Here is a 15824-nt window from a genome sequence, read left to right as displayed (position 1 = left end):
GGTTCTGATGTATCGCTAGTACAACGCATTTAGAATAGCCTTCAATCAGTTTGTGACGAATCGTTGCATACATAATACATTAATAAAGCAATCTTATCTGTAATGGTGTTAAAATGAGTAATACTTTAGGTCTGAGTGACTGAATACGTCATAGATGTACTTGAGGTCCTACCCTTGCCATCTAACTGAAGACAAATCAATACGAAAAAGGTGAATTTTGTTGAAGAGACATAATACACACACTAGTGTTAGCTCTAAATAATGATTCTTTTCACGTTTGCTATCTAAATTCTCCAAAAGTCAAAAAAATACGTTTTGGCAAGACAAACATGAAATACTATGGTGAACTATCGTTATAGTATCGGAAATCACTCGATAATAAGTGTGACCTACCCTTCATAGCAAAAAATAAAGAACAATAATTCTGTATATTTATATGATATGGACATAGAGGCTTGAAGCCTACGTCCATCATTATAGTGTTAAATCATATCAAATCGAGCCCTTCTGACATCCGTTGTTATTCTCATTTACATTTATCATTTATTTACTTCAACTTTAATGAATATCTTTCTTCATATAACATGATCTGTATATATGATCTGTTCAACTCTGATTGTTGGTTGTAATGGGTAAACTCAATTCCGACATCATGATATGGGAAAGACGCGATGTGTGAAAACTGCATCACATAGTTGTAAAACGTTTGTTAACATTTACTGCAGCGACATGCATGTTCACTTCTAGTCCGTTGCACTTGCCTATATCATTAGTGTTTTTTACTAATATTAGGCAAAAAATAATTAATTAAAAAAGACTAATGATATATACAGCTTTAGCGGACTAGTTTACTTCCGAAAACAACCGCATTTGATTGTTCTTAAACACGGCACTCTGTCGTCTCCATTTCCTCTATTTTATGCATGGATTTCCTTATCGTTACTTTTTGAAACGGGTATGTACCGGCATTTATTAATAAAAACAAATAGCGATACTTTGTCGGTATCGAGTAACCGTATCAAACCCTAGGAAATCTGTCCATTTGATGGTTGAACCTTGAATAATTTATGTGTGATAAATCCTTGTGACATTAATTTTATTTCGAACCATGTTTTGAATATCGCCTCACCAAGAGAAATCCCTTACTCCTGTATCAACCCAATACAATCTCGTGACATTAGAAAGGATTTGATACCCTATGTATTAAATCATTGTTATCAATTTATGTCTGTATGTAAAAGATATCATATCATAGTCAAATATCCTGGTCATAGTCGAATGTTCTTATCTGTTAAGTAACGTGTGCAACAATTGAGTATTTATTATCTTCATCTACTTGTTAATAGTTAGTTCAAAATCACCGTTTGGTCTGACGCAAAATCGAATATCTGGTGCTGAACGGAAAATTATATAGGATGGCTGAATCAGGAAATCAGGTACAACACTTCTTGATCAATATTTATCGTTTATTTTTTCCTGATCTATCTGAGTAACCTCCCTTTGTTTTACTTCGTCAGTATTGATATAATAAATAAACATTAAACATCGGTAAGAGTATATCTAATGATATCGAAGCTTACTTAATTTGTAACAGGCCATAAAGTCAGTACAGCAATAAAATCTGAAGATGACGCTAGAAAATAAAATGAGATATTTTAATAACGTTTTTTCAATGTTTAATGTTGTTCTGTTCTTATGTCGGTCTGTCTGTCCGAATAGCATTTGTATGGTCCGTCTTCAGTACGCACCATCACTTTTATTTCCGCCTTTCTTATTCTCAATTTCCATTTACGGATCGTATATGCTTCTCTTGGTTCCCAAGTGAACTTTTCTATTTTGTGTCCCAACCGGCTAGTTACCATTTTATCCCCGCTAATTTATCTGAAAGTGCTAAAGAGATCTTTCTTAAAGTTTCCTTGACCATTAAATGTGCTTTTTGCGAAAATCTCAAACCTTCTGATGGAGTTTTAAAAAATGTCTATGGTTCAGACCACTGGGAAAAGAAACAACTATATAAAATGGAAAGAGTATTTTATGTCTATTGCTTTTGTGTCGGCACAGCGAAGCAAGGACCCCAAAACACAGGTAACTTCCAACAAGACATTGTATATAACAGTTAAACATAAATTAAATGAAATATCCAATGTATTCTGAGTGGTATAGCAGAAAACACAATAAAGCCTTAGAATAAGTCTAAATCTACTTATGATTAATTCGCATTTTAATGTTATGGTAATTTAAAGGCGCTTTTTTCAACCTATTTTCTTGATCTTATACGTCCACATCATCACTCTTTTCGATTTTTGCCCCGTCTTTCATTCTAATGCGCATGCGCATATTTACGTCATCCTCGATACTCCAGGGGTTATTATTATTGACCTTATATCCATCCCTGGACTGTTTGATAGTTAAACTGGAGGAAGCTCAAGGGAACAAATCTGAACCAATCACAGGTCTGCAAAGACTTCCTTTAATGATTACAGAGAGAGCGACACCCAACTTCAAAGCCACACACACAGTCAACCACAGTGTACTGCTAAACGGCTCTTTTGATGTACATCAAATGACTAAATTACATGTTCTGCTCTGTTACCTCCAGTATTACTATTAGACAGTCCAGATGTGGATATAACGTCAGTTAAAGTAACTTTTGGAATATCGAGGATGGTTTTACGTTAGATTTTAAGAAACCCTAGCTTCCGGTCATGCGTTGATACGACTGACAGGTAGGTTTATAGATTTATGTTAAGAAAAAAATACTTGTTAGTGGAGGAAGAGAAAACTCCGTTTTAAAAATGTACAAAACTTTTAAAGAAAACAGCACTGTTACCATATACTGATAAGATTCAAATATTTGAATTAAAATTGTGCTGAACTTTTTTTTGCAGAGTACAAGTAAGAGGAGAGACTATATCGATTGGAAAGAATACTTCATGGCTATTGCTTTGGTGTCGGCAGAGCGTAGTAAGGACCCAGTCACACAGGTAATAGCCATTTAGAAAATTTAGAATGTCAATATTATGAATTGATTGCCACGATTCTAGTGAATTATGCAGGTTTACATTGATTTTCCCGCAGGTGTGATATTTTCCAAGGGATTGCATCATATCACACTGCTAGCGGGGACGTAAACTTTTTATCATACCAAGAATAATGAATGATTCTCTTGCTATTTTCTTTTAAATATTGCCGTTTTACACTTCGTTCGGTGTACCGTTGAAAATGGACCTCGGCTGAAAATTGACCTCGGGTCATTTTTCAACGTTGAAATAGTAACAAAACACATAAATCAAAAGAGATGGGGAGTGATTCATACCATAGAATTTTAGGCAAATAGCTCTCGACTCTTTTTATCTGTTCTGACGTTTTCTTAAAAGCAAAATGAATAAATTCACCAGCATTTTGTAATTTTTTAACGTTGTTAACGCTTAACAATTTAACTAAAAAAATCAAGGTCTTCTGTAATACATGTACTTCTACATAATATTGACATTGTAGTTGAAAATGACATTCACCCTCAAGTTCACTTAAATCACGACATTAACACAATAATTTCTCTCATGAATGTATTTTGTTTTCTTCCATTTTCAATATTTGAATTATGTGACGAAAGTCTTATTTTTGTTAAACATCTGTTACATTCAGCGGCAATAGCCTTTGTTAAATAAAGTTGTAAACGTCTCTACTAAATGATTATAATGTATGTCTCGTGTTGTATTACTTACATTGTTAATAAGTTCTTGTCTGTAATACATCCTTAAGTCTATTCTCAATAGTACATTTTTTCAATTAGAGTGCACCTTTTCTAAATCCGGAACTGTATGATGACTTCCAAACTTCACTTGCATATCCCAATATACTATTAATATATGTTTAAAGCATTGTGTCGAAATATTAAAGCATGGTTTTCAACTTTCCACTTATGGAAAATAAGCTTTTCTATCTTAATTTACAACGTGAATTTGAATTTTTCATTGTAATTTAATAACATTCCAATATAGTTGAATTCGTCGACTGCATTGATATTAGCATTATTATATGTCCAGTGCTCATTATTCCATAGTCTATCCTCAGATCTGAAAATCATTATGTTTGTCTTATCAACATTTAGGGTCAACTAACAATCCTTGTTATATATATATCTAACGTATTAATCGTTTCTTGCAGAGTCTAGGGCGACTCGGTAGGCAGAACTGTATCATCTGCATACATAATTAAAAACAAATTAATCGAACTAATTTCTACTGATGGAGAGTTCTCTCTTTTAAAACACATCTCACAATAATTGATTGTACAAAATCGGTGACAATATTTCGCCTTAGAATAGACACTTGATAAAACTCAGACTGGATTATATTATTGACAACATTAGCAAGACACGGCACTAGTTAACTTAAAACATCATTGAAAAAAGTATCTGTGCTACAGCTTTTACCCCTTATTTACCCTAGATTTCTTATCGCAGACATCACGTCATCTATGCTTATCTGTATGTCTAATTCTTCAAATATAGGATTTTCAGTACTTGTTACGTAGGCATCGTCAAACTCTTCATTATTGAAGTTTTGAAATGGGTATAAAATTCATCTATCTTTATATTCGTATACGTAACATTCTAAAAGTGAATTTTCCAGAAATTTCCAGACTTAACCATGCTGATGTCACACAGAAAGAACATCTGATTAGTTTACTTTATAACTCTCATGTACTCTCAAGTCTATAAGCCTTAGATAGTAAGTCCAATTTGAATTATCATTAACAGAGATTCTGTAAGTTGGACAGAGGAGTCACCAGCAGGCACAACAGTCATGGAGTTGACCTAGATAGTGCTGTGTATTATATAACAGTGCTGTGTATTCTATACACACTCTGTGTATTCTACCAATCAGTACTGATTGGTCCAAAGGATTATTATTCAATGAATAGGGAATTTATGAATGGGAGTTTATGAATGAAATGGTTCAAGAGGTCACCACTAGATGTCATTGTAGGGCAAGTCCTACAAATCTACAGTAAACCGGATAGCAATAATACAAACGCTACACGCGTTGTATTAATAAAAAATCAATAGTATGTTTTACTGTAAAAAGTGAAGCTTCCATCTGTACGTCCGCTCTGTCCGTCCATGAAGATAATTGTGATGGTTCTCAAACTGTGGAATTCTTCTTTGTGACAACCTAACATGAGCTTAAAGATTGATTGATTCATTCATTCATTTATTCATCGATCCATTGATCATTCATTCATTCCCTGGATTTGACGTCCACAGGACACAACTTATTTGGTAAACTTGGTATATATAAATTGGGAAATTTTGGTGTTTGACTACAAATGACGCTGACTTTTTTAATTCATAGGTGGTTCTAATGAAAGTACTCTAATCTTACCATCGATACCAAATATAACATATCTTGCGTCATAGATTAAACTTACCACAAGCGATCCTAACAACGTTCGCGAAATGCTAGGTAGATATTTGCTATACAATCAACATAAAAATATCTACCTAGCCTTCATTGGCTAATTAGTGATCTATAAAGTGATCATACTAATTTCGCGATAACCTTAAACGGGGTTTTTTTGCGTATTAAGGCTTTGTTAATTAATGATGTAACGCGTAAATATATGTAGATATAACTTGAGAAATTAATTAACGTTCTTACTTCAATAACTCCATCACACTTTCGTAGATCAGAAATTGTCCGGTGACCCCACAATCATAATCTATAGATACATGTACTATTTTATTTATATTGGACATGCACATTTCAAATAACATTTGTAATTCAAAAACGTTAAACAATATAATTTATCTTTTACTTTTTCCTGGATATGTACTTTGTGAAATTAAAACATCTTCATAATGTTCACGTCAGTCAATCGATGCCAAAATAATATATAATGTTTAGTTTGACTCCCATTACATTGGCCTTGGTCCCCCGTTGGGTATTTGCCTACCAGATACTGTATTTTCTCTCCGGGTACTCCGGCTTTCCACCACCACCTCTTATACCTGTCTCGTCCTTAAATGACCCTGACTGTAGGACGTAAAACAAAATAAATCAAATCAAACAAAGTAATGTCTTGGTCCGATGATTCTTTGCTCATTTCTGCACTTGTTTGCTTCATATTATCGTAATAAAAAACAATGGAAATATACATAAACGAATCTTGCCCTTTGAAAATATTGACCTTTAAATTTGACGTTCATTTTTCCAAAGTTAGATTAATAGATCGAGTCGTCTGGGGCGAGTCATTGGTAAAATGTTTGTCAAGATGTAGTTTGTAGAGTTGGTTACGTAATGATAAACGAGTTCTTATGGGGTCACTTTTCAGCGCGTAAAGTTCAGTTTTCAACGGCATTCGGGGTCATTTTTCAAAAATGACCCGAGGTCAGTTTCAACGGGGGTCCATTTTCAATATTACACCGGCATTGTCGTACAATCAGAATAAGAGATTAAGCCCTATGAAAGATGGCCATGGACGGTCACTATATGGGTACTACGATAGGAGGGAAATACGATGTTTTATTTCCCTGTCATGTTATGTGTTTCAACTGCAGTAAACATAAGATATACTAATATCTTTTATATCCACCCCTACTCATAGTAAAGCTGAAGGCAACAGAACAGGTAATTGACAAATTAGTATATTGGGACAAAGAAGAATAATTAACGGAAGTACGGACAACAGACGATTTAAATAGCTAAACAGAGAGAGCGACGCTCAACTTCAAAGCCACAAAGTCAACTTCAGTGTACCGTTATACAATTCTTTTGATGTACACCAAAGGACTAAATTACCTGTTCTGTTCTGTTGCCTCCGGTGTTACTATGATATAGTCCAGAGGTGTAGAGATCGTAAGTGATCGGAACTCCTGGTGTATCGAGACATCCATTCTGCTGATTGTCATTTATATAATTGTTTTCTTCTCGTCCGAGTCTCTTAACACCTCACAAATTCACCACAGATTTAAATTTTAAAAAGGCATATGTTGTGTACACTGCAGTTTAAAACATTGCAAAAATGGGCCCAAGTTGAATCTGATCACATCGCAAATAAATCTCATTTTTAACCCATTCTCACCATATAGTTAGGTTATTCAAATCGTCCGTACTTCCGTAAATGATTCTTCTTTGTCCCAATAAACTAATTTGTCAATTGCATTTTGTGTATAACTGATAAGCTGATAAGTTTGATTTTGTTTCATAAAGTACAGAAGGGGTCTAGCTTCTTCAAATTAAACTTGTAGGATCGTTTTGGCCCTGAGTTTGTCATATCCATTTTGATAAAAATCCAACCACAACATAGCAGACCATATTAAATGGTCTGCTAAAGTATAGTTTCTGCTAATTATCGACTTAAAGCTAAGTTTCCCTGTGTGCAGTTATCCCCCTTTCCAATGTCTGGAATAGATCATTCTTTGGTGGGCGCCAACATCGCTCTGGGATCTCTAATGTTGTATTGGTGTTTCAGGCAGGAGCTTGCATTGTAAACGCAAACAACAGAATAGTTGGTTTGGGATACAATGGTTTTCCTGATGGTTCTTCTGGTAACGATGAGGCATTTCCTTGGGGCAAAGGCAGCGACAATAGAGAGGAAAACAAATATTCCTATGGTAATTTTAAAGCTGATGGTTTACAGCAATATACAGTGTCAATTGAGGATATTTACGATTAGTTACCTTTAATTTGCTCACCTCTGAAATATACTAATTCTGTTTTCATGTTGAATTTTGTTTTCCGTGGCTGCTTTGTTGATGCATTTCAGTAATATAGTAGTCTTAACTATTTCATTTTTTGTATTAAAGGAACTTAAGAATATGCTTCAGAAAGGCATGTTTTCTGCTTGTCATAATGTATTTTTATTTCAGTATGCCATGCAGAAATGAATGCCATCATGAACAAGATGGCTCTCAATATCAAAGGCTGTACAATGTACGCAACACGCTATCCTTGTTCCGAGTGCACAAAGCTCATCATTCAGTCTGGAATCAAGGAAGTTATCTATTACGCCTACCATGAAGAAAAAGCTTCTGAGAGGATGCTGAAATGGGCTGGTATTACAACAACGTAAGTATCTAGATATAGGGCATAAATAAACCTTCCTATTACACTGCCATCGGGGATATTAAATTATTTATCATACCGAAACATTGCGATTCGCTACCCTGGGGATAAATATTACTTCAAAACGCAGTGATTAAAAATCGTCGTTTTACGCTTCGTCCGTCATTGTTGTACAATCGGAAGGGGAGATGACTTCATGTTTATTCCCCCCAATGGAAATACGATGTTTTATTTCCCGGTCATGTGATGTATTTCAACTAATCACAGAAACTGTTATAAACCATCCTCGATACTCCAGGGCTTCCGATCACTTACGATCTCTACCCCTTCCCCCCTAACTATCTCATAGTAAAACTTGAGGCAGCTCAGTGGAAAACATTTGACCAATCAGAGGCCAGCAAAGATTTCATTTAAAGACTACAGAGAGAGAGCGACGCCTAACATCAAAGCCACACAGTCGACCACAGTGTACCGTTATACGGCTCTTTTGATGTACATCAAATGACTAAATTACCTGTTCTGTTGCCTCCAGTTTTACTATGAGATAGTCCAGGGGTGTAGAGATCGTAAGTGATCGGAACCCCTGGAGTCTCGAGGATGGTTATAAACATGAGATATAGTAATAATATTATTATAAGAAAGAGGCAAGCCTTGGGAAATATTACACCTTTGGGTAAATAAATCTTATTATTATAACTCACCGATGAGTCACAGGCGGTGATTGGTCGAGAGACGTCACGTGTGAGAGCGACAAAATATCGTGTATCCCGCTGAACGTCATGTTCAAAAATCATGTTTTCCCCCATGCGGAGCCCGTCGTACGTTTAGCAAGATTTGTCGTTCGTATAACGGAACTCTCCGAGGTATTCCGATAACAAACAAAATTGATGGCAGACGACGCTTCCGTCTACCTTTGATCTAGGAAATTAGTAGTATTCTTATGATAACGATACAGATAACACAATTAAACTCGATGTAATGTGTATATGATGTAACATGCTAAATGGAGTTGATTTGGGCTGAAAGATACGGTAGATATAATTTATGATTTAACAATAACTGGGATGGTCGGTTGTCGTTTCAGCAAATATCTTTTTATAATAAAAATTGCATCCAACACTGTATCTGTCTACTTGTTCTTTAAAGGTAGTACCCAAGCATAGCGTGAAAAATGATCAATAACAAACTATGGTAGTAAGAATGTGATGTCATCGTTATAGTCTTTGATGTTTGAGACATCTGCCAGATCAGCATCCCACATGTAATCCACACTCACCAAAGGAGTTTTGACATTTGGTGTCTTGTGTCGGACCTGTCTTCTAACACTGTAAGGATCTTGATTCTGCAACCAATAGGTGATCTGTGACAGACTTATCTTAAACTTGCCATCCTTTTTTATACCCTCGTATAACGTCTTGGGACCAGTGAAACCAAGTTCATGTTTTGGATCATACCATATCTTACTCAGAAAATCTTTTTGGGTTTTGGTCAATATTTCTTTTATTATATCAAATATAAACATCAAAGTTTCCATTTTACTACAACTTAATCCTTTTTATTGCTTTTTCTGTGCAACTAATATATGTAATTGCTTTAAAAGGTCAATTGTTTTGCTAATTCCATTGCAATTGTTGTAATGTTTTACAAAGTTTTGAATATTTTTTTGCAAAATTTTCATCTGTTTATTTTTTTACGAAATTTTCCTCTGTTTTTTTTTAAAACTTCAATTCTGCAGGTTTTACTCTTTATCATTACTATTTTTCATTTCAGTTTTCTGCATATTTGACAGGCTTTTTGCAGAATTTTGAATATATTTTTTTTGCAAAACTCTCAACTGAATTTTGCATTTTCTTATCTGATTTTTTTCCAACAGGAATTCTGCAGTATTTACTATATACAATGTATTATTACTATTTTTCCGTTCAATTTCTGCATGTTTGACACTTTATTTTTTGCAAAGTTAGCATATTAACATGTTAGCAGTGTTTTATTATGTTTAATCCAGCGTTTTAGCATTTTAAATAGCATATTAACATGTTAGCAGTGTTTTAGTATGTTAAATCCAGCGTTTTAGCATTTTAAATAGCATGTTAGCATGTTAAAATCAATATTTTAGCATGTTAAATCCAGCGTTTTAGCATTTTAAATAGCATGTTAGCATGTTAAAATCAATATTTTAGCATCCTAAATCCAGCGTTTTAACATGTTAGCATGTTAAAATCAGTGATTTAGCATGTTAGCATGTTAAAATCCAGCGTTTTAGCATGTTAGCATGTTAAAATCAGTGTTTTAGCATGTTAGCATATTAAAATCAGTGTTTTAGCATGTTAAATAGCATGTTACCAGTGACATAAATAGGTATGAAGTCATTTAGGGAGGGGGTAGTTAGTGGTGGTAGCCAAGGTTCTATCTTGAGCATATGATGTCATTCTAATATTAGAATGTTGGTGATACAGGTATATCTAAGTTGAAAAGTGGAAGATGATGTCATTAGTTAAGACAGTCAGTATAAAAGGGGCTGTTGGCTCTAATTAAGGGAGAATTTAACATGACTGTGTATGTTGTTCTCTTAAGAATTAGCCGCCTGACAAAAGTATATATTTTAGAGCTGAAAGAATCTGCTTATAAAAGTTGAAAGTTAAAAGAAACCTAACAAATTGGTGTCAGAAGTGGGATCTAAACTTATACATGTGCCTTGTTCCTGACTGGATTTAACTGTGTTTAAAAAGTGTGTGCTTATTACTGGAAAGTGTTTCTTTGAAATTATAAGAAATGTCTAAAGAAGTCAACCTGGTTACTGTTTATGGATTCGATGAAGCTGGAAATTATGTTGTTGTGAAATATATTAATAAGAGTGAATATTACGAATGTGAATATTGTTATTCGTATGTTAAATATGGACAAGTGTCTCATAATTGTCCAGAATTAGAAATCCAAGTCACAAATGTGAATCAGGATAGCAAATTATAATCAGTGAATTGTGAATATCTTAGCTTGTGGTGTCAATTATATTTAACGTTTAGCCAATATAAATTATAATATATTTAGATTGCAAAAATCTGAAATTGTTCGCGTGACAGTTCATCAACGCCCGATAGACAATCTTCGGAAATTCGCTATCATGAACAGTTACACGAAGAATATTGGAAGTTAGTATTTTTTTCTTAATAGTTTTATATATCGTTTTCTTATAGATTTTTTTATACATAACCTCACATGTCTCACATATCTTTTTTTGCTATCATTTCTAATTACCGCGCAGCAGTTGACTATTACTACTCCTCGCGGTAAAATAGCAAAATGAACCCTCATTGTTAGCGTAGATGTACACAGTCGTTCTGGTATTATAACTGGTCTTTTAAATTTTAATTTAATTCTTCAATTAACAAAAGTTGTTCAGTGTTTATAGCTTTATATCAAGTTTGATATTGGGGAGAGACGACAAGGAAGTAATACGTGTAACCTACAGTTTTACATGAGGGTAATACATATATATAAACCGAAAGCGTTCAACGAAAAATTGTTTTATACAAGTTTTCTCTCTTCTCCTCTCTGTCTCCCCCGCCCCTCTCTCTCGACAAGATCGATTTTTGATTTAATATTCTCTCACCGCTAATCAATGCGGTTTTGTTGCCTTAACTTGGTAAACAAGTATCTCACAATAAAATCAGGAAGTAATAATGTCAAGGTTATTGACGTAGGTTGAAAAACCACATAATGCTTCTTGTGTTATGTGTACCTAAACCGAAAGTAGATTACATGATTTCGTTTATCGTTTCACATATTCTACTCTGTTACATGTATATCTTTGATATGTATAAGTTTTGTATACCAAGCTCCTATTTCTCGAAAACATCTGCTTTTGTTTATATAGGGAAATACATTTTTGACAATGACAATGACAAAGACATTTTTTATTCTCATAAACTGAAGTTTACAGTGCAGAGAATTATAATCAATTTTACAATTAAGTCAATAAGGAGTAATTTCTTTTGCGCATGCATCTCTATATACAGTTACATTAAATATCAAAGAAACACAATTTAACAAAGCATGACAATTTATTGACTCGTGCCCTATCCAGGCCTCGAACTCACGGTCTATGGCACCCAATCGCCTAGCCAAACATACCTGCGCCTTCTACCACTGCGCCACATGTGGATCGTGAGTTAGAGGCCCGGATAGGGCACGAGTCAATAAATTGTCATGCTTTGTTAAATTGTGTTTCTTTGATATTTACAGTTACATTAGATACGTTTGTTTACAGATACGATACAAAAAGATAAGATAAGGTGGACATCAAATATTGTTACCAATAGTATGTGTTTATTATAATAATAAATTTAATCAGTGAAATGAGCTCGTTTTCTGTTACATAATTGAATAGAGTAAACAAGGTAAAGTTGGACAGTTATTCGTTAATATAATTAATGTATAATTAAAGTTACTAAATCATTAGATTTACATAGATTCCTTAGGGTTTTAAACTTCCTACAAACGTTCTTATACCTTAAATTAGAAAGTTTTCAAAATTACAACATTTTATTTGAAATATTGGCAATGTTTATCACCGTTAAAATATCGCCAAACACAACAAGAAACTGTATCTGTCGGTATTGGCTGTTTATAACGGAAAGAACCGAGTTCGAAATCGGGGTCGCTGAAAATCTCATCCGGCTAATGGATATGGATGTAATAACACCAATAAGAGGCCACTTATATTGTATCGGTTATATTGGCCTAATGGGGGGGGGGGGGGACGGGAGCAAAGGTCCTCAATATTAAATATTAATATTTGGACCCCCCTCCTCTCCCCACACCCACAGGAGGAGATTAATTGTTTAATTCAACACACAACCATATATGCTTTATATATTTTTTTCATATATCGTTAAGTAGAATCCTTGTATACATTTATAGACAGTGGCGTCGCTAAAAGGAAATTAATGAATAGGCAAATTGCCATGCGAGCGCCGAAGGTGCGATATTTTGGTGTTTGGGGGTCGGAATGGCTAAGATGAGTTTTACGATGCATTTTGATGAATTTGCGAGCGCCGAAGACGCGAAAATTTGGTGTTTGAGGAGTCCGGGGGTCTCCCCCGAGAAAAATATTACGATTTATAATTTTACGATGCATTTTGATGAATGTGGGAGCGCCCGAAGGCGAGAGAATTTGGTGTTAGAGGGGGTCCGAGGGTCTCCCCCGTGTAAAAATATTACGATTTAGAATGGCTGTGATTAGTTTTACGATGTATTTTAATAATTTTAAAGCGTTCTTAACATTATACTTTTTTAATCAAAGTTACCTGCATTTAGAAATTATAATTGTGAATGTCGTCATATCATTATACAACTCTGCTCGATCTGAACATACCGGCTTCACACCATCGGCACATTGTTGTGTAACACAAATTAATGATGAATTAATTGTCTTTCTAAGGAAATGCGCCGCGCAGCGGGAAATTCTCTAAAATAAAGTACGAAAATGTGCAGGAGGACCCTTTTTTTCTTTCATATGGGCAATTTTAGAACATTCCAGTCGGCGAAAATGAGGGGGGGATGGGAGGCGAAAAGACATGTTTGTCCCCGTCCTGGGGAACTGGAAGGCCATTCCCCCACCTGACTCCCTGCCTATATTATAAGGTTTTTGCCCATTTTTTCCTTAATATAAACTCTATATATGAGGCAAAAAAATAAAAAGCCTAATAATATTGGCAGGTTTAGCGGACTAGTACCTAATATCATGACAAATGAAAATAAAATAATGGTAGAAGCAAGTATAAAACCATATAATATAATGAAAACTTTGCAAAAACCTGTACAATATAGGAATATTTACACTTAGAAACTCTTCACAAAACTTCTGCATACGTTTCAACGTTTATTAGATTTAACACAGTAATCAGGAACCTGTAGTAGATAAATTTGTGTTTTCAGTCGATAGCAGATATGTCCATTAGACAGATGAGATTTCCTTCGATCGGATGTTTTGAATGTTCACGCATCGCGCATGCACATAGGGATTGTTTACACTCGCCGAAAGATAATAATATGAAATAGTGACTAGGTCGTTTCTATTTATTTTCAGTTTTTCCTCATTTTGAATAAAATGGTTATACAAACTTTTAAATTTTGCTATTGACACAAAGTACACAATTTTTACAATTATTTTCAGTTCTATAATTCTTTTTATCTTTTATTGCATGATGTTTTAACGATTTAGTCCCTTTAATAATATGATTGATTTGGATCATAATACTAACTAGCGGAACGCGCCCTTAGCTTCGGGTCTGAAACTGGATCTCTGGGTCAAATAACACATACTATATACATGATCAGCCGTATACGGTCCCAGTTAATTAGTATTATGATTCAAATCAATTATATAACTGTCTAACTCTTATATTTTTCTTCTTATACATTTGAGTTAAAAAGTAAATAAATGTGAACGCAACTGAAGATTTGGTATCAGTAAAATAATTTATTATCGACAATAAATATCTCAAATGATTCTGTGATTTAAATATTTACTGGAAAAATATAGTTATTCCAAAGAATTAAACAAAAAAAGATGACTTTATTTAATTTGGCTGCATCAGTCAGAACAGGTGACGCTTGAATAACGAATAACTGTCCAACTTTACTTTACCTGGCCAGAAGTAAAGTTAGACAGTTATTCGTTATTCGAATAACGAAAAACGAATAACTGTCCAACTTTACCTTGCTCTCATTATAACATTAAGAAGAAACATAACTTTTGTTCAGGGATGTGCTCTATTATATGTAAATGACAAATGACCAACATTGACAAACAAAAATTGTCGCATTTGGATGAATTATGTGTGTTTAGGATAGTTAACATAGAAACAAGAAGCTGTAATTTAATACAACTATCATACCAATTGTAAAAAGGATGTACTTATATTTGGAATTCGACGATTAAATCACTAAATAACAAGTCTAAACATTTTACAGATTTTAGGGCAGAAACCATTCAAAACCCTTTCTTTATAGCTGCCTACTTCAATCTAGGCTATCAGATTGTGAGAGATGGGCTTTGAGTCGAGATTTTCCAAATATAGAAGATTTGTCATGAGGGCTTTTGGTGGAGGCTTTTTAATGCAAAATCATCGTCAAGGACACGTAAGTATCCCAACGTCAAAACCCCGAAGTTAGTGAGTAGTTTAGGATGGTTGGTGGGTTACACAAAGTGCAAGTATCAGTAAGAATATATCTAATGATATAGAAGCTTTCTTAATCTGTAACAGACCATTAAGTCAGTACAGCAATAACATCTGAAGATGACACTAGAAAATAAAATGAGATATTGTAATAACGTTTTTTCAATGTTTAATATTCAAATTCAAGCCCTGTTTTAGATTTTGATCCAAACATTTTGCTTGGTTTTCACTTTAATGTGCATGCGCATATTTTACGTCATCCTCTATACTCCAGGGGTTACTATAACTAACGTTATATCCAACCCTGGACTGTTTTATAGTAAAACTGGAGGAAGCTCAGGAGAACAAATCTGAACCAATCTCAGGTCTGTAAAGATTTCCTTTGATGACTACAGAGAGAGTGACGCCCTTTTTCAAAGCTAAACAGTCAACCACAGTGTACCGATATACGGCTCTTTTGATGTACATCGAAGGACTAAATTACCTATGCTGTTCTGTTGCCTCCAGTTTAATATGAGATAGTCCAGGAGTGAATATATCACCAGTTATAGCAACTCTTGGAGTATCGAGGATG

The 15824-nt window shown here is 34.3% G+C and overlaps 1 protein-coding gene across 2 annotated transcripts; it reads left to right on the top strand.

The window, feature by feature from the left end:
• Positions 1-1280: 1280 nt before the first annotated feature.
• On the top strand, positions 1281-8111 carry LOC138328331 (deoxycytidylate deaminase-like). Of its 2 annotated transcripts, none has more exons than XM_069275097.1 (4): positions 1281-1436; positions 2889-2984; positions 7477-7618; positions 7874-8110. In XM_069275097.1, the coding sequence occupies exons 1-4, from the start codon at positions 1416-1418 to the stop codon at positions 8074-8076; spliced, it is 462 nt and encodes a 153-aa protein (XP_069131198.1). In that variant the 5' UTR covers positions 1281-1415; the 3' UTR covers positions 8077-8110. The 2 variants fall into 2 exon arrangements, with proteins under 2 accessions (XP_069131198.1, XP_069131199.1); XM_069275098.1 differs by lacking the exon at positions 1281-1436 and adding an exon at positions 2571-2726 and having other exon boundaries at positions 7874-8111.
• The last annotated feature ends 7713 nt before the right edge of the window (positions 8112-15824 follow it).

This window comes from Argopecten irradians, chromosome 7 (assembly GCF_041381155.1).
Source record: "Argopecten irradians isolate NY chromosome 7, Ai_NY, whole genome shotgun sequence".
NCBI lineage: Eukaryota > Metazoa > Mollusca > Bivalvia > Pectinida > Pectinidae > Argopecten > Argopecten irradians.
This window is presented reverse-complemented; position numbering and strand designations above follow the sequence as displayed.

Bases quoted from the DNA above. Each gene is read 5' to 3' on its own strand.
- LOC138328331 (XM_069275097.1), top strand. From the start codon at position 1,416: ATGGCTGAATCAGGAAATCAG. The intron at 2,985-7,476 runs GTAATAGCCATT...TTGGTGTTTCAG, and splicing joins GTAAGGACCCAGTCACACAG to GCAGGAGCTTGCATTGTAAA. The intron at 7,619-7,873 runs GTAATTTTAAAG...TTTTTATTTCAG, and splicing joins GGAAAACAAATATTCCTATG to TATGCCATGCAGAAATGAAT.